We start from the raw sequence: 19,849 nt of genomic DNA on the forward strand, positions 1-19,849 counted from the left end.
CTAACATTTTCAGCTTTATAAGCCAAATTTTCCAGCGTTGTGCTGCTGAAATAAAGCTGCAGATATGGCTACGAGCAGAAGCTAGCAAAATAGTTTTGGAGAACGTTTACTCAACTTTTTCACAACCATTATTTAATTTGTCATTTACACTGAATAACATCACCCAACAAACGCTAATGTCACTTCTATGCAAATATTAATCAACTTTAAACTTTTAGCTTCAAACCAAGCTAATAAAGCGAATATATTACTTATTTGATGGCTTATACACAAGCCAGTGAAGTTCTGGCCAGATTTGGCAAACTGCCACTACAGCAGTGCTACAATGGTACCACGACAATAAGGTGAATTTCATCGACAAGGATATCAATCCACCCAACTGCCCACAATTCCATCCAATCGAAAAGTATTGGGAAACTATAATTAAGCGGAAGTTGAAGCAAATTGGAAAGACAGGACACTGTACAGTGCACAGTGGTCCAGAATACAGATTTATGTAGAATTATATATTTTGAGGCTGAAATTGAAACTTTAGACTAAAAGTTTCTTCTACAAAGTTGTTGCTTATATGTAGGCCCTCATTTTTATGTCAATGAATTCTAGGGTGGTTCTTATTATAATTTAAATCAAAAATCTAATTATTTTGTTTGAAGAAATTAAGGTGTATACAACAGTTAAACATAACTATTTTGTATCTCTTAAATTGACCGATTTAGAGCTATTTTATTGAATTGAGTTAGGATGTCTCTAAAAAAAAAACAATTGTTTTGCTCTAGTTTTCATATTTCAAATTTCTCAGTAAAGGTGTCCGCAAATAACTTTTAGGGCTTTAGAAGGTGCAAATTTTTGCTGCACAATGCTTGTGAATATCTTTCGTCGATCAAGAATTATTTACGTTTTTCTACTAAAAATATGCCCTTTTCAAATATCAATATCACGAACTTTTTTATTTGTGCCTTCAATATCGGGATGTCTTCAGAAGAGTTATAAGAGAGAGAATATAAAATTAGGCGCAATGATTACACACTTAGAAAAAAATCATGTAAATTTAGGTGCTCTGAGTGTGGCATATACGAGCGTCAATTTTGACATAAATTTGAGTCATAACAGACGCGAAATATAGCTCAATCAAACGTTCTTTTCGTCGAGCATAATATTACATGAAATGTTTGTTTACATCTCATCTTTTATGTCAAAGACGGACTCCGTCACGTGTAATATAAGTTATTGCTAAGTGTGTAGTGATACGTTTTAGTTCGGGACTCCACCACAGGCGGCGCTGCAAAATCTTACTTTTTACATTTACAAGATAGGTGTGTAGTGTCTTTAGTAAAGTTGTAGATAACTTTAATACAAAAATCTTTGCTGAACCCACTAATCCTCTATATGTCTTAGTTTTTGAGATACTTAGTGTTTTATATGACTGTTCCACAAAAAAAAAAATCAGTTTTTAGCACATACCTTAAAAACTATAGGTTTTAGAAGACTATAATAATTTACGAATATTTGTATATTATCAAAATACCCAACTTTGTTCAAGATGACCAAATGGTATCGGTTTTACATGCCGAGTTATTGACTAATTTAGTTGAAAAATTCTATTATTATATTATAATTCAATGATTTAAAATATTACGTAAGGCAGGTGGTGATCATTTCAAACGCTATAACTTTTCGGGGTTAACTCGGATTCACATCCGATCTTGAGCCAAGATGTTCCCAATACTCCCCAAAGATTCTACATTTTGTACACGAAGAAAATCGACCAACTACAGCACTACCTAGAGCAGCGAATGTGAAAGTGGCCCCCATACATTTTGTCGATTTTCTCCATACAAATTTTAACCCCTTTGAGTGAGGGGTTCCCGTGAACCAAATAACTTCAAATTTTTGCATTCTGTTTCTGACCCCCGAAATTACTATTCTTATTTTATGTTTGAAACTCCAGGATTAACCTATTTTGAAACACTCCAATGGACACCCTATAACAACTGGTGCTGACAAATAACCATAAGTTTTACCGCTGTAGTTTTTTCAGCAATCTGTAGTTTTTAGCAGTAATCTACAACTTTGTATAAGGTTCATCATGATACAAGTTGTTGTGGTTGTTTCTGTATTAATGAGACTTACAGCTCAAGGTATCATCATGATATAAGCAGAAATGAAAAAAAGATAAAACAATTATTTTTGTCATTTCAAGGACCACACTAATGCAATTTTCAACTAAATAAAATCCTTATTGTAAGTAACAACTTCACAGAAGACACTGCGCTGGACTTGGACCACTGCATTGGTTATCAAAATTACCAAAATTATCAGTTTTTAGATGGTTAAACAACCCTAGTTCCAACCTGGGATTAGATATAAATCATTCTTACACTCAATGCTGTGAGAAGAATTGGTCAACTATGAGTAAAAATCAGCCCTTATTAACCCTATTCTAGACATCGCCAACAAATCGATTTTAGGTAGTTCCATCAAGTCGAGAATCTCAATTGATCGCACCATCTGCATCCGATATAAGATAGTAAACAAATGGCTTTCGGATCACCATCGAATGACGAATGGAATGTTTCGATTTCTTGCACTTTTAGTTTTATTCTTCATAGGATCATTTCTTACAGTCTAGCCGTGAACGTGTTTGCTAAATTTGCGCTTGTTTTATGTTTTTTTTTTTACAAAAAATATTCCAACCATTTTCCAAGCCACACGTTTAAAATTAAACTATTAGCACTATGTTTCCTTATGTACACTGTTCTCTTTCTCGCTCGTGCGTTTTCCATTGAATCACTTCTTTTTTCTTACTTTAAACTGCTCAAAACGGGAAGATTTTGGCCTTAACATATGTACAACTAGTCAGCGTGTTAACTTCAATCCTACTTCATTAGCGTATTTAAAAAGTGCCGGTTTTCCATTTCTCTACATCTATTCGAGCGATTGCCTTTTATTCCAGCATATTGAGTAGTATTTACACAGGTTCGTTAGAAATAATTTATCCTTAAAATGCAATTGTTATCTAATTAGTACTTTCATCTGCTACCATCATCGGGGGAGATCATTTTGCGCTTGTGCTCATTTAGGTTTAGGTAATTTGAACTTAGCTAGGAGCAGAGTAACACTAGGACTACTACTGACGAAAGATAGGAAACATTGTCACCATGGTAAACCACCCCATCATCATCATCATCATCATCATCATCATCATCAACATCATCCGCGGCGGCTGGGTATTACACCATCGTGGTCATGCCCTTGTTGATGTTCTCCAGGTGTTCCTTGGCCTTGATGCGCAGGGTGGCAATCGAGTTGGTCCTCATATCGGTGGAGTGATTCACAGTCATGTTGAGGGCAGTCCCGGCCGACGCACCACCACCACCACCGGCACCATCCTGAGACCCCAATGCTCCCAGGAGGCGCTGTTGCTGCTGCTCGATGGCACTGCTGCCATCCAGTGGACTACTACTGTCTTGTGCCGGCTGATGGTCTAGATTGGCCAGTTTGGCCATTTTCAGTCCCGTCGACGAAGTGGGCGACGAGGCGTCCGAAGAGTTGGGACTTAGCGGATGGCCAGTGAGTGGGTTGGTGTTGTTGTTCGAGGTGCTACTGCTACTTAAACTTTGCGGCGATCTTAAACCAGGTGGCGTTAGTGAAAGGTTTTGGGGTGATGTTATGGGTATATTTACAGAGCCGAGCTGAGGTGGCTGGGATGGGTGGGGTTGTGCGGCTCCTAGGCCCAGGGTTGGACCACCGAGTGGCGAGTGGCGTGGCGTTAGCGGCTGCTGAGTTGCCATCGAGAGGTTCTGCGGGGTGATGGCTCCGTTGGGATGGGGCGGGGAAAGGCGCATATTGTGACCGCTCATCTGCTGTTGCATCGCGGCCATTCCCTGCGGAGATATTCTGAGGTTTTGCGGTCCATTTGGATGGCCCAGGCCAAGGTTGGTCATGCCCAGGTTGGACGGATTCAGGCTAAGCGGTGGTGTTAGGTAACTCGGGTAGACACCCTGCGGGTGCGAGAGGAAGCCTAAAAAGAGGGAAACGGTTGAGTTTAGAAATGCTGTCTCTAACAAAGCTGATTGATTGATCGAAACTTACCGGGAAGAGCTGATAGGAGCGGCGGCGACAGCCATGGATCCACTGGGAGGTTCGCTCCGTTGCAGGACAGGCGATGCGGCAGTTGGGAGAAGTGCGACAGTCCTAACCTCAAACTCTCAGACTTTTCCTGCCGGCGCCATTTTGCCCGTCGGTTCTGGAACCAAACCTGTCGATAAGGAAGAAAAAGGAACAGTGAAGGAAAAATTAATGAAATTATTTTCCATTTATGAACGTTTAATTACATTTTAAAAGCGTCATCAGAGCGACCGAGCGTGAACGTTTCGCGCGCACTGTTGTGGTGAAGGTAATCGTGTCGAAGAGGGACGGGGCTTGTTGGTGCATGACAAGTGACGTACGACGACGACGACGGAAGTGGGTGGAAAATTTGTCCTCGGTTCGGAGGACGCAAAAACATTCAATTTTCAGCTCATAATTTTTAATTTAAAAATGAAGAACCCTACCCTACCAGCAAAGTGAGTGCGAGCATTGGTGGAGTGTGAGGGAACTGTTTGTAAAAGAAGGATCGCTGAAATAATTAACGAAAGAGAAAAGATTAAAATGCAATTAGCCTCGTATTTTTCTCGCTTTCCATCTTCGCAGCTCTGGCACAGGAATCGTAGAGTGAGAGGGATTCGTACGGTAAGAAATTCTGCCTGTGAATCGTCCCTTTCTTTTCCCGGTTTGCTCATTTGCTCTCATTAGTGCTTCGGGTGGTGACCGCCGCCGACGACGACGCCGGTGACATCGACGCAAGCTTATTGCGGAGATTCATGAGCAGACAGAGCGACAACGGGCGCGGTTGCCGCCTACTTTTATGTAAATTAAAACTTAATTAATTTCTGAATTAAATAATTAATTTAACCATTAAGTTTGCTTTTCTTGCTTGGTTTTTACGACGAATTTTCTGTTTCTTTTTCTTTGTACGAGGTGGAAGGAGCAAGGGGGGGATAAACATGGCTGAGGATAATGACGTAAGAAGCAGAGGGTGGTACGGCATACATCCGTTCGTTCGAGTGAAAGAGAAAAGTTTTCATTTTTTCTGCTCGCTTCTCGGTGGGTGGTTGCTTGCAAACGGAGGCAATGGATTTTCAATTAGTACGCTGGATAATTGAATTTTCTTATCCTGGTGTGAGATGGTGTAAGGAGCTTTTTTATTTTTAATTCAGCGAATTAGTGTCGTTCCGTTTTGTTCGCATAGTAGTATAATAATAGTAAACAATAAGGTTCGTTGTGTTTAAATTGTGCCGAAGTGGAAGGTTGCAGTTTATAGAATAGAAATAATTTATCCCTCGAAGCTATGGGAAATTCAAAACCTTAGTTAAAGCATTGTTAGTGAGAAGAAAGGGACAACTATTATTGACACAATGCACCATTGACAGGCAACTTTTATCGTAATTTTGCATTCATTCCTAAGATTTGCTCAAGAAGTATTCTTCCTTAAATTGAATTAATGTTGGATCTTTAAGCTTTACGCTAGTGGGGCGAGCTGTGGAGAAAGTCGAAAGCTTCCCATATCATGGCACCCTAGAAAAGCAAAAGCAAACAGCCGTCCAGGATGAAGGTCATTCTCGTAGGCCCTTTGCACCATTGATGGTACACATGATTTATGAGTCAGTGAGTGAGCTTAGGAAGTCGTCAAGCAACTATCATGGAAGTTTGATCAACGGGAACTCCGAATCTAGTCCCAGATTTCTCCAAAACACATCCAGAGGTTTGGCGACAGGAACGCAGAACTTCTAAAGTAAGCCGAGACAGTATCAGAAATAAAGATAAGTAAAAAAAAAAAACTGGATCAAGTCAAATTCTCCGGATGTTATGTGTCACTATAAAAGGCAAGAGTTTAAAAACCATAAATAATGAACCAAGAATTGTAGAAAATATCTTAGCCATCCGCAAAAATATAAACTGAAAAATAATTTCCCTGAAATATTTCACGATGGTAATCTTTCTCTTCAAGATGCTGCTGTTGATTTGCCTGGATGAGTCTCCATTAGGGTGTTAAAACAAAATTGAGAAAACCAAACTTCCTCATTCCTCAAAGATAAAGCTACTAGAAACAATGCATGGAAAGTCTCTTAAACTATACGGTTCAATTTTCTGAACAAAGTCATTTTTTCAGAAAACTTTTCAAAAATTTGGTATAGGGTCAAACAAGTCATGGATAAGGTAACTCTAAATCATAGGATTTTAGTTTGATATCCCAACAACAAAGTTCGGTATTGATTTGGGTAAAATAGCTTGATTTCTTTTGTTAAGGAATATTTATATGACCAAGTAAACGTAAATGTTCATCTAAAAAAGATGTAAATGCTCAAGAATTAAGGATTCAAACAATGTTGTCGATCTTGCGAATAGACTAGTTGGTAGCGATTACTTTTGCTGAAAAAATATTTGGCTAACTGTGAACTTGACCAAGATAGTGTAAATATAATCTGAGGAATTTTAATGTTGATTGCAATTTTAAGCGATTCTATGAAAAATGACGAAGCAATTAAGCTCTCTACCCAGTGCTGGAAAAAAAACTACAAGGGACAGCCCATGGGATTGTACGCAATGGCGACGTAGGACTACGTGGACTTATATAATAAATCTTATTTTTTAACTGCAGCAGGAGCTTGTGTTTTGTGTAGGAATAGGAATTTGAGCGGGTTTCTCTCTGTTTATACTTTTTAGTATGACGCGCTTGGCATAGATGGCCAACAGTGACTCACAAAGAGCTACTGATTCCGATCAATAGCGGTGTGGCTCCTCCCTCCTTCTATGGATGCTCATATTGGCTGCAGCTCGCTGCTTGCAGGCAGCCTTTCGTTGTATACTGGAGAACAATGTTCAACGCCACGTGCCGAAAGCACTGCTGCTGCTGCTCATGCCGACGACCGGACATCACCACACACGATAATTGGAACTGAATCCGATCAGCGGTTGAGGTCAGCCTTGATCGCTAGAAGCTTGCGGGGAGCCTTTCGTTGTGTACCGGAGAACACCATCACTCACCACGCGGTGAGTGAATAAACACCGTTTGGTTAGACCGGATGGAATTCAACTTTGAAATCTGTTGTAGGGAAATCGCTTTTCGCAGGCAATCGACGATAATTTTAATTATCATAGCAACAGTTGCACATCCGTAAATTTTTCAAAAGTGACATTTAAAAAAATGATAAAGTCTTAAATTAAGCAGATGCGTAGGAATATTTCTGATCGATTGGTGATAAAATTATTGAAATTGGTCCAGGGGCAGCTGAGTTATTAACGTTCAAAATCTTTCATAATTTTGTTATATGTTCCATTTTCGGTTTTCACAAAGTGTGCCCCCCATGTAGAAATCAAAGACGTAGTCCTACGTCAAAATAAAATCTCACGCAGGCATGATCATTACCAAATTGATATTTTGCCACCCTCATACGGTTTCAATATAACGCGTGATATTGGAGAAAAATAAATATATTGCTTGTTATTGATTTTACAAGCTCCTCTGGTATTGCGAGACTATTCACAACGTGTAAAGGTTTATTCAGATCTAAGTGATATTTCACGCGCGGAGCGAGATTTTGCGAAGGTACGAGAGGGAGAAAAGTACTAGTTGTCTCTCTCATTTCAACACAAATTTGCTTCGCTCCGCTAATGTACGCTCAGATATGAATACACCTTAAAGTTGAAGCCTCGATTGAAGCTGAGAGTTGAATCGACGCATAAATGATTCCATTGCACCTCGTTTTCTTAGAAAGAGAAGGTATGATAATACTCTATCTCTTTTTTTCTACACCGATGGCACACACGAAGCGACTGCTCCTTGCCGTTATGGAATTTTCGGTTGCGTTCGGCTGTAAAGCAAAAATCATGAAACTCAATCCCACCACAGTTTGGTGAGTTTTACAGCTGGTGAGTTTTGTCAGCTTGATATTCTGAGCTACGACATCACAGCTTGCAATATCAACCGCAGTTGTCTGCTTGTTGATTTTTCTCTACGAAAATCAAGCGTGATCTTGGGCTTTGATATTTTTCCAACACTGATCTCACCAAAGAACAAGATAACGCTTGATTTTCGTAGAGAAAAATTAACAAGCAAACAGCTGCGGTTGATATTGCAAGCTGTGATGTCGCAGCTCGGAATTAGAGCTGGGACTTCAATTATCCGGAAACTTCAGTTTTTTTTTTCAATTAAATGACTTTCAAATAATTGGAATATCAATTAATTGATATTCAGTATACAGAATACCATGCTTTCTAGTGCCCAATATTAAAATAAAATAAATTTAGAAAACATTGAAATGGTTATCAGGCGGTTAGAAACTATCCGGATATCCTGATAGTGAAATGGATGAAAGTTTTGTTATTTGCCAAAATTTAATAAAATTGAAAAATCAAATTATCTGGATAATCCAAGTCCCACTACTCGAAATATCAAGCAAACACAACTCGCCAGCTGCAAATCTCACCGAGCTGTGGTGAGATTGTGTTTCATGATTTTGGCTTTACACCCGAACGCAACCGAAACTTCCAAAACGGCTGGCAGAAGCCGCTTCGTGTCTTCCATCGGTGCAGAGAAAAAAGGGATAACAATATTATATCTTCTCTTTCTAAGATATCGAGAAGAAAACTCTCAGCTTCAACTTTATACGTTGTGAATAGTCTCGCAATATTACGCGTGATGTTGAGAGTGTATGAGAGCGGGAAAATATCGATTTGCTAATGATTATGCACTAACTGCTCTACCCTCTACTATTTCAGTGGAAATGTTCACGGCGAATGAGAACGACTCAAATTTGAGTTTAGTTCACTCATAATCGCCAAAAGTGCAGGAACTCAGCGATGAGTTAATTTGCCTCATGTTTTCCCAGGTTTTTCCAGGATTTTCTAGGGAAAAATTCCCGAATTTGAGAAAAGTATAGATTGAATTCACTCAGTCTATTGGTACTACTCCGAGACTGAATAAAATTTTCGTCAATTTCCTCATTTTCCGGCAGATTTTTTAGGTTTTCCACAGGAAACCATGGGACAAATTTTACTCATCGCTGAGTTCCTGCACTTTTGGCGATTATGAGTGAACTAAACTCAAATTTGAGTCGTTCTCCACGATTTAGACTTGTAGAATGCTATTTAACCTACATAATGCTTGCAATGTTACTGGTGATTAGCATACCTTTTAAGATCGACTATTCTTTGAATACTTTGATGAACTAGGTATAACTTAGTGTACTGTTTTGAAAAATAATAATTGTATTTAGTAAATGTTTCCGTATTTTAAACGTGATAAATATTTTTTTTCTAAGTCGATAGTCCATGTTGCTTTTGTTGATTAAAAAAAATAGTCAGACTTCTAATGAAAGATGTAAATTTTGTTTTAGGTGGAATGACGAAGTATCCCTCCTTCGCTTGACTGTTTATTAGATCTATGTATTGTCTAGACATTCGCCTAAGTTATGGGTAGCTTGTTTTTTTTTTTTGTACATCGATGAGACCATAATTTAAATAAGTCAACGTTTTTCAATAGATGTATTGACCTCATCTGTAATGAGACCGTCGGCGAAACGTCTTTCAGTGAATTGACCGTCGAGAGAATGAGGCAGCCCCGTTTTAACACATGCGTTTTTCAATATTTCATTACTTATAAACTGTTGATTGAATTGAAACTGTATTCAGAGATAAGTGGTAGAGAATCTTAGTAGCTAGCTTTGTAGGAATTGTACTTTATTAGTGTTTTTATATTTTTTTTTAAATAAAAAAACTGAATTTGAAATTTAAATGATTAAAAAACGAAGATCGGTTTATTTTCCCCCTTGGTACCTTCGTTATTAGATAACATAGCTTTAAATATTAGTATCAAAGACTTTCTGCAAAATTTTAAAACACGCATTACGAGAAATGCTTTTAAAAAAATGTGAAAACAAAATAGTGAAAACGGTTCTAATGTTGGCCTATGGATCTAAGATTGAGCCCCTAAAAATCTGCTATTTATCAATTTTATCTAGATGAACGCGTCATTGGGACGGTAGTAATGAATATTTTGGTCGCTATTGAAAATTTAGTCGATTGCTGAATGTATGGGCCCAAATAAGGGGCATTAAGGCCGACATTACATCCATTTCCCCTATGTAAAATAATTGTCTTTATCCGAAATGGTCCCTTGATCTTTGTAATATTCACAATCTGCCGTACTGAATACATTTATTGCAGTTTTAAAGCATTCTACTAGTCTTAAACACAGTCTTCAGAAACCTCATTCGATAAACACTAAATTGTTTCGTGGATCTGGAAATCATGAAACTCATATCTGTTTTCCTGGAGAATATTAACCTCTGATTAAAGTTTGATTAACCTTGTGTTTAGATTGGTTTTTATTAGAAATAATTGCGTAATTACACTGCTGAGTTGTTGTAGAGATGAGTTCATGTTAAAGAAATAGTGGAATATTTGCTTCGTAAATCATATTTCAAATCTCTTGCTCCATCTCGCCATCCATAAAATTGTATATCTCCACTAATCTCGAAACGACCGTGAGTATGCGATTCAATCCATATAGCTCTAGATTTAAGATTAGGATTAAGTAGGGGAAATGACGGCTTCGGCATGACAGACTATTTTCGGCAACCCAAATGTAAACACTATTTTCACTGGATTTTCTTACGAAAACACTTCGCTGAATGCATGCAAATGATTCTTTATGCTTTCAGCTTCAATTTGACTATATTTTAACCACTGAGAAAAAGCAATCTAGCAGGGTTTTCTTGAAATGAAACACACGCTCTACAAATTGTAGCTGATTTCGAGTTGCCGATAATAGAACAGCAGATTTACATGCAGTTCAAATGGAACGGTTGCCGAAAAAAAACTGGTTGCCGTTTCAAAACAGTTTTTGACAATTCTTTCGACTGAAATTGTTAGAGCAGCTGGCAGCAAAAGATTGTAAACAAACCAATACTGCACATGTGTGCGTTCCATAGAGAAAAAGGCTATAGAAAGAAGGTCGCTGCTTAGGTTGCCGAGAATACGTAAATTCCCCTATGTGTGACGCAAATGGTAACTTGGCTCTGTAAAGTTTATTTGATTAATCCTGTACAAATAAATAAATTTACAAAACAAAAAAAGTGACCATTTTCAACTAATTCGGAGAGACTCAAGTTGGGTGTTTGGGATCCATCTTGGTGAGTCGCTGTGGGCCATCTATGCCAAGTGCGTCACCCTCGTTCCAAACAGCTTACTGCTCGCCAGCCTTATACGTGTTGAACACCCTAATAGCTCAGCATTACTCAACCATCACGACAAAACGGTCCTTTTCAGGACCACTATAAATTATTGTTGTTTAAGAGTTAATTTTCATTGAACGTTCACTCGCGTTGCTGCCAGTCACATCACCCCTAAAGCTCTTTGATAATATACCCAGCAACCAAACGTTTGTGGTCAAATGCGTCAAGTATTGGTACATAAAAATTACCGCAATGACCGAATACCACATGATCATGTCAAAAAACCAGAAACACTTAGTAAGGTTTCTCCAGGACGCTAGAAAAAAGTAAAAAATCTCAAATCAAAATTTATATGATTGATCGTGAATATCTCGCAATTGGGAAATTTTAGCATGAAGCAATTTGCACTTTTTTATTAGCTATTGAATAAACCAAAAATTCTGTGTGTTTTGTGCATGAAAATGCGTGATTTTAACATAAAAAAACAAGGTGTTTCCGTGATGGGAAAAAATGGTTTCCCTAACACAGTCGCCGAATATTGTTTCCAAGCACTGAGCATGCCAAACCATACCTATCTTTATGCCTTTTGTTGCAAATTTTATGCCCCACCTATTGAAAATAATTATGCAAAAAAAAAATCTTGCCGAATTCTCTAGATAGAAAAGGCTAGGCTCAGATTCTGTGATTGATGTGTTTTCCCTAATACATATCTCATTTCTGCACCACTATCATCTCCAAGAACATCGAGGACAAATTTCAACAGCATTGTTCTAATCTGTCCATTTTAGGACCACAAATGACTGATAAAAGAGTTAACTAAAGAGTAAGAGCTTGTATCCAAGATATATCGTCAAGGATTGGCTTGTACTACATGGACATCGACAGAGCACCTCTCAAACAGAACTCTCAAATTGCTTCCGAATTCCAACCTATCGAACTTTTCTCTGTTAATAAGTTAAGAAAGCAATTTAATATATACTTTACTTTTGCAGTGACATCAAAACTACCTTTCGTAATCCTACGTCAAATCTGCGGTCGTGTCTTAGATACAACCTCTTACTTTTTTTGTTAGATTTAAACTAGAGCAATATATATACATCAATTCCATAGAAAAAAGTTATAGTGGGTCTCAGAATTTCATGAAAATTGGTATAGTTCTTCCTTATCAAAAAATATTAGACTCGTATTTTTTTATTGCGCCATTAGGGTGACCATTTCCGTGTTAGGGTGGTCCAAAAAATCATTTTTTTTTCAAAAATGTCTTTTTTCAAAAATTTATAACTTCTGAACCTCTTGACCGATTTTTACGATTGACCCTTCAAATGAAAGATGTTTTAATGTAGAAAAATTATGAAACACTCAGAGATATTTGATTTTGTAGGAAAAAAATATGTTACAAATGCTTTTTCTTGATTTTCACTGTGAGGGTCTTCAACAACTTCTTATTTTAGTATTTTTTATTGAAAGATCATTTAATTTTACATAACATATCAAAAAATTAGTTTTGGAGATACAATTTTTTTAAAATAAAAAATTATTGTTCCGCGATATATGCACCACACGTGCATGGAAACGATGAAGACGCAAGGTAGTTCACAATGCGTCTCCATCGAGTCACAGCAGCTGTGACTAATGAAATCTATGAGTAACTTACAAGCTGGGTGCAACATTCAGTTCAGCCTGGAGGCTGTCCATAAACCACGTAGACCAATTTTTAAACATTGCAGATCCTACACAGCAAAAAAATAATTTTGATATCACATCAAAGTGGATGCACTACAATCATGTCGAAAATTTCATGTAATTTTTATGACCACATAAATAAACAAATGCAGTAAAAGCAGCGTAATGTCAGTTCATGCATTGTATTAATGATAATTTTGTCCTTTTTAGCAAGTAATATTACACCATATTTTCGACATGATTGTAGTGCATCCACTTTGACGTGATATCAAAATTATTTTTTTGCTGTGTACCTCCCCCTCGTATACTTTACTAAAATTTTAAAATATTTTTACCGAGCGTATACTGTGGCTGGACTCCCCTCCCCCATTGAAGACTTCGTAGCTTTAAAACAGGCCCCAGTTTGACATTATTAATTTTGGTATCAAAATTCTGGGACAAGTAGGGGAAAAGTTGGCTTCGGCAATACCTTAACCTATTATCGTCAGGGGGGTTTACCCCCCTGACGATAATAGGTTAAAGTATTGCCGAAGCCAACATTTCCCCTACTTAAATGCTACAAATAATGACGAGGTCGAAGAAAAATAAGTAAAACATGAAGCATTTATTTTCTTTAATTACAATTTCACACATTTTTCTTCCGTTGAAAATGAATACCGTTTGACAATAATATACTTTTCGTTTTGAGGCTTAAAACTATGGAATGACTGTGTCCCCGAAATTTGGTTCATATGTATAAAACGGTTTTTCAATTTTCTTTCCATTTTATTGTAATCGGATTCCGAAAAAAACTGATAGTGTATTTTTGAATCTGGCTTAGAAATAGCCCATGAGTAAAGTTTTTGGGCCGTTGTTATATGGTGGCCTTGCAAACTCGCTTTCGCAGCGTTTCGTTTTAATACTCCTCCCAAAGCATCACAAGGGCCCTTTCCATGACAAGTTGCGAAAAAATTCCACTCGGCAGCAATGCCAAAATCTTTTTGCATGTTGCATAAATTAAAAGCGGTCATCTTATTTTTATATTGGCTTCCTGATCCATCTGAGAAAAAGTAAATCTGTTGTAAGCTTGGCAATTTACATTTTATGAACGCTAGACAATGCGTAAGAAATAAACGAACTGCGACATGATTATGTTTAGTGAAATCAGCAATTGCAATAAAACTAGTAAATTTCAAATCGTTAGATTCTTCGTCTTTAAAATAAATATCACAAGGGTGAATAGTACATTGGGCGTTCGCCCAATGAATGCCTTGAACTGCATCCTGCACAACGAAAGAATAATTCTCCGAAAAATCACAGATTATGATGCATTCTGTAGCTTTCAAATTGCTTTTGACGTGTTTCATGTAATTTGCCTGTTGCTCAGCTATAAAGTTATGCGGCAATAAATTGAATAATTTTTCTAAAAAACTATCAATAAATTCATGTGTGTCCATTTCAACTAAGTCCATAATGCATCTCTCTACTTGACGCCATTGTTTGAATTGTATTGATTCAACATGTCCGTTACTAAGAATAGTCATTAGTTCTGTGGCCAAAATTTGCGTTCCTGAACAATTTTTGCAACACTGCAGCCAGCATTGTTCACTTGGATTTTGACAAATTATTTTTTAAACAAATCGTGATAGGAATCAACACCATCTGGGAGTGATTGTCTGCTTTGTAGTGTTTTAAAAATAAGTTTAACGTTCTGATGATATATACAAACGCATACGGTATGCGTGCCACTTGTCCCTGGCAAAATGCAGTGTTTCGGACGGTTACTGGCGAACATGGAAAATCCTATTTTAATATCAGGATATGTATTTTTAAAGATGGAGTACGCCTCCTGCAAGTTACACAAAACTAATCTTCTTTGTACGTAGATTTCGCCTTAAATAATCTCTTTTCCCCGGACAAACACGACTTATATCGTCACTATTGTAAAAATCACGAACAAGCATTATCGTTGGTTCTCCTAATGAAGCTCTGCTTAACCTCTTTACAGGCACCGACATTATTCCTTTCTCTTGCTGCAGTGCTTTTGCTTGGTTGGCCATATGTTGGGAAACATTGAACTCCTTCATAATTCTATATGTAGACCAACTTTTGGGAAGTGTGGTTAAAATCCTGTATCGCTCATTCCTGCTCTTGTTTCCTTATATTTATCCTTAAGTTGTATAAGGAATTCATTTTCGCCCGACAAAGGTGCGTTGTAGGTGGTAACGATCGATTCAGAACTATATATATATATATATATATATATATATATATATATATATAGAAATTACCAGAACTATTTGTTTTTGGCAGATCATCCCATCGTGCAGCTTATCTTGGATATCTGATCTTCATATTTTCAGATTCAGCAGAGATTTAAAAGCACTAAACAATGCTGGATATTGGCATCCGACACGTTTCTGCAAACTATGTAAGGCAAACTCATTCGAACGATTGCGTGCTATGACCACCTATGATTTAAAATAATTTGCAGTTAAGGCAAACAGTCTTCCATTTGGAAACACTCACCCAAGGTACATTGATCCGATTACCGTGGGAAGCAAATCGAACATCAATTATTTTTCCACTTTCTTCTTCTGCTAATGACCTGAAACCGTGTCGCATTAGCACCTGTCAATTAGGCACCCGTCCAATGGCAACCAGCTTCTCTCTGTTCCCCATCAAACATGTGTCAATTAGCGCCAAAGACGACGACGACACACACACACACACACACACACACACACTCACAGACGTCTCTAAATCCGATCATCCCTAGCTGCTCCACTCTCTGGCGATGCTGACCTCTTTTCCGGTCTGCATCGAAAATAGAACTAATAAACTAGTCTTACGGCTGGCACTCGCACCTCATTAGTAGAAGCGAGTGCCTTAATTGCTCTCCTAATCCAATAATTAATCTAATAATTTGTCGCAATTAGTTGGCCTGTCTGTATAACCGCAAGCGGTACAAGAAAAATCGATTTACCGCAGATTCCGGGAAAAAATGCGCACTACGACGGCTGCCGTCGTCGCCGTCGTCGTCGTTGTCGTTGAAGTCGGGGATCAAACAAAATGGAGGAACGCCACCCCTCCCCCAACAGTCAACTTTGTTTGCTACTCCCAGCGCAGACCAACACACAGCATCATCCCCAATTTAATGCGAAGCAAGGTCGAAGGCAACAACGGGAGGAGAAACCTTGACAGAAGATTAAAAGTGAATGAAACATGCTGTGCGGTGCTTATTTTCCTTTTCAGACAGCAATCAAAACATTTATTATGAATGTCGTTTGTGTTTGGGGTTACCGAGGGTCGCGGAGACGATGCTCAAGGGAGAAGAACTCCTACTGCTTCTTCGTTCGGCTTGGTTCCACAGCACGATAGAAGTGGGTTAGGGCGGGAGGGTGTATTTCACTTTTGTGTTCCCTAACGAACGTAGATTGGCTGGCTGGGGTTTTTCGCCTGGAGGAAGAATGGACCCAACCGAAGACGATGGAAGCAAACTTTCTGGCTGTGACAGTTTCGTTAAAAAGAAAATTGGCTTGACATCAACGTCTTCTTGTTAGGAGCTGATCGGTTTGGGGAGGTAAGCTACTTAGGCATTTTTTTGCATTTACTTAGAATCGGTTGGAGGGTTTGTTACCGGAATTGAATAATGCCATTTCTCAAAATTCAGAAGAATGCTATCTGTTCAAACTAATCATCCAGGGCCCATCACTGTCCGTGTCAATCATCTCGTTCCATAACAACGAACCTGAAAGCTTTTCCCATCATCCAAACAACATCGAATCACTACTTTTTTTTACCCGAACCACACAGAATGAAAAATCAATTTTGCCGTGGGAAAAACATCCCATTCGACGACAAAGCCTATCCTTCCGTGGATCAATCATCGCGGGAAAAAATCCACAATTTATTGCTTTGTTTCAACGATCACGTACAGAGCCGAGGCAGCGGAAACATCCATGTCGGGTTTTTTTTTGGCGCCGCTGTTTCAGGATCCCAAATTGTGTCCCTCCAAACGGTCAACGATGAGATGCAGGTCATTCTTGCTCTGTGGGCTCTCTGCTGGCGATGAAGAAAATAATAAAATTGAACGAAATTGGAATGGAATGGTTCCCCTTGCTCGGATGACGGCGGCAACGACAACGACGACGACGATGATGATGGTGACCGGCGATGGATAGATGTCCTGTAATGGATTTTCGTCCTATCAGAGGAGCCGCTTTTTCTCGCTTTAGCCGGACCAACTTGTCCGAACTGTATGTAGGCTGCGACGGTGCGGATACGCTTGATGCAATAAACATCAACCCATTCCTCCGGTTATTGGTGTGGAAGCGGGATTGTCCTTTCGTCACGACAACCATTTGCTTTTTTTGAGCTCAGGAAAATGGACTTGTTTCACGTAAATAAAAAAAAAAAGAATAGCTTTTCAGTCATAGTTTGGCACCGAAGAAGAGAGTGATTGTATTACGTAGGACGAATGAAGTTTAATTGAAAGCATGGCATGAAATAACTGTTTTAATTGAATTCTCCTGCAACATTTTCGGAACGGAATTTGTTTCGAGTGATTTCTGCGGTTGAACGATGTGTAGGTCAGTGTGTTGAATTTACATAGTGTAGCTGAATTCAGAAGCGTAAATTATTGTCACTGCAATCATAGTGACGGTGGATGCAAATTCAGGCAAACTAGCAATTTTGATCGAATAATCGTATGTAATGCACATAAAGTGGTTATTCGCAAAAAAGTGAACGAAATACCCACATATAAATTATTTTTTTTTTAATTCTCAGACACATGTACAGTGCGTCTCAAAATTTAACGTACACCCTAGAGGACAATTTTTTTAAGTCGTGGCTGGTGCTTGAACAGATGTTTATTGATTTATTGCTATAATTTTGGTCTTTATTGGAAGAGCCTATATGAAGCTAGATTTGTTTTAGTAGCTCGATTTTTAACTTTTTACCTAGTGAACGAATTATAGTAAAATAGGTGGCAAATGAATGATCTTTATAACGACTAAAAAGGGTGCAAAATTCAAGAAGTTACTATCATTTTATTTCAAGAAAATAAGGTTTTTCAAGAAAAAGTTGCTTTTCTTAAATAGCTCTAACTTTTTGTAAACTCAACCAAATATGCCCAATACTGATCCAATAATTGAAAAATGTATGCTGAGTCAGCTGCCAATCAGAGACATATCCTTTTAACTTGTGCTTTTAGAGCCGTTTTTTTTTCTAAAATTTGAGTACAGCTGTAGGATCAATTTTGAGATACACTGTAGATGATTTTTTTAAAATTATTTGTACGTTGCTTACTTCACAAAAGGGTTGTCTACCTTGGGCCAAGGGTATCCAACAGCCGTGCTCTGGAGGCGTCATTAACCGGGCAATACCAAACTGCGTGATCGATGTCATCATAACCGGTTCTGCACCTACATATATTGCTGTCAACGTGTTTATTCTGTAGAGATGCGTGTCTAGGGGCCTCATATATAGCCTAGTCAGTAAGGGCACGGTATTACCAAGCCAGAGGCTGCGGTTTTCTCGACTTCCCTGGGCATAGAGTATCATTGAGCTTGCCACACAATATACAAATTCGTGCAATGGTATTGGCATCGAAAGCTCTCAATTAATAACTGTGGAAGTGCATTTAGAACACCAAGTTGAGAGCACGCAATAAGCTAATATGCGCTAAGCAATAAGCTTGAAATGCGAATAAGAAGAAGAAGATGTGTGTCTAGCGAATAGTGGTTGAACATAAGTCTTGACATCACGCGAATGAATCCCCGACTTACGTCCAGACCTTTGAACCACGCTTTCGAAGAAACATTTGGAATAATGGAATGTAACCACCGCCCAAGAGAATTACTTGTCCAATCGTTTTGCCAACTTAACAGAGAACTCTGGCGTCCTAATGGGAAAAATTAATCATGTGAAATTCTTCTATCACAAATCTCGCCTTTGCGAGAGAGTCTGCCTTCTCATTGCCTGTGATTGAGCAATGTGAGGGGACCCATACAAAGGTAATCATATATGATCTTTCGACCAGCAAACTCATCTGCTCCCTTACCTTTGAAAGGAAATAAGATGAGTGTCTACCTTGTTTCATCGAACTGAGACTATCCGAGAAGATGAAGTAATGGTCTATGCTCATGTCGAAAATCATCCCCAATGCGAAATTGAGGGCTGCTAGCTCAGCAACATAAACGGAACAAGGTTCCTGAAGTTTTCGGAAGTCGATTGAGTATTCATTGAAGACGCCGAAGCCAGTGGATCCACCAGTGAAAAATCTTCTATTGCAATTGACTTGTTGGTTCTTTTCAGCAAAAATACGGGGAATTGGGATAGGTCGAAGTTGATCTGGAACTCCTTGAATAGCCTGTTTCATGGGGAGATCATAGGCAATGGGGGAACTGTAGTTAGTAAAGCATACATGAGGGGGGTTATAGCACGGGAGGCTTATTTCCGATGAAATATAATTAAGATAGATTCGTACGAATCTAGACTGGATGCTCAATTCGAGCATTTGTTCGAAGTTTTCAATCACAAGGTTGTTACTGACACTACATTCAATCAATATTCTTAATGAGAGCTCCCAGAAACGGTTCTGCAGTGGTTTTACTCCCGCTAGAACCTCTAGGCTCACGATATTGAATGCGTTCCAATTTAATTAGGTGGGTTTTTCTTGCTGAGAGGAAGCAAAAAGAGCCATACTCAAGAACTGAAAGAATAGTCGTTTAATTAGGTCTTCCGGGTGAGCACCCCACCATGTCCCGGAAATTGATCGTAGAAAGTTGATCCTTTGTAGACACTTTTGTTTCAAATACTTAGTGTGGGTACCCCAAGTGCATTTTGAATCAAACCAGACTCTGAGGTATTTAAAGGTTAAAGATTGGGTAATGTCTCTGCCCAAA

General features: G+C 38.5%; 1 protein-coding gene across 2 annotated transcripts in view; it reads right to left on the bottom strand.

Annotated features, from left to right (window-relative positions):
• Window positions 1-2,762: 2,762 nt before the first annotated feature.
• Rx (Retinal Homeobox) overlaps window positions 2,763-19,849 on the bottom strand; it is a 189,533-nt gene continuing 172,446 nt past the window's right edge. For both annotated transcript variants that reach the window (XM_065237683.1, XM_065237682.1), the window contains exons 5-6: window positions 4,093-4,258; window positions 2,763-4,021 (exon numbers count right to left, since the gene is read on the bottom strand). In XM_065237683.1, the coding sequence (XP_065093755.1) occupies window positions 3,231-4,021; window positions 4,093-4,258 (957 nt within the window). In that variant the 3' untranslated portion in view covers window positions 2,763-3,230. The remainder of the gene's footprint in view (window positions 4,022-4,092; window positions 4,259-19,849) is intronic.

The sequence above is a fragment of the Ochlerotatus camptorhynchus genome, unplaced genomic scaffold (assembly GCF_037179485.1).
Source record: "Ochlerotatus camptorhynchus isolate MF236.1 unplaced genomic scaffold, CSIRO-AGI_Acam_v1.1 ptg000639l, whole genome shotgun sequence".
In the NCBI taxonomy this organism is placed as follows: Eukaryota; Metazoa; Arthropoda; class Insecta; order Diptera; family Culicidae; genus Ochlerotatus; species Ochlerotatus camptorhynchus.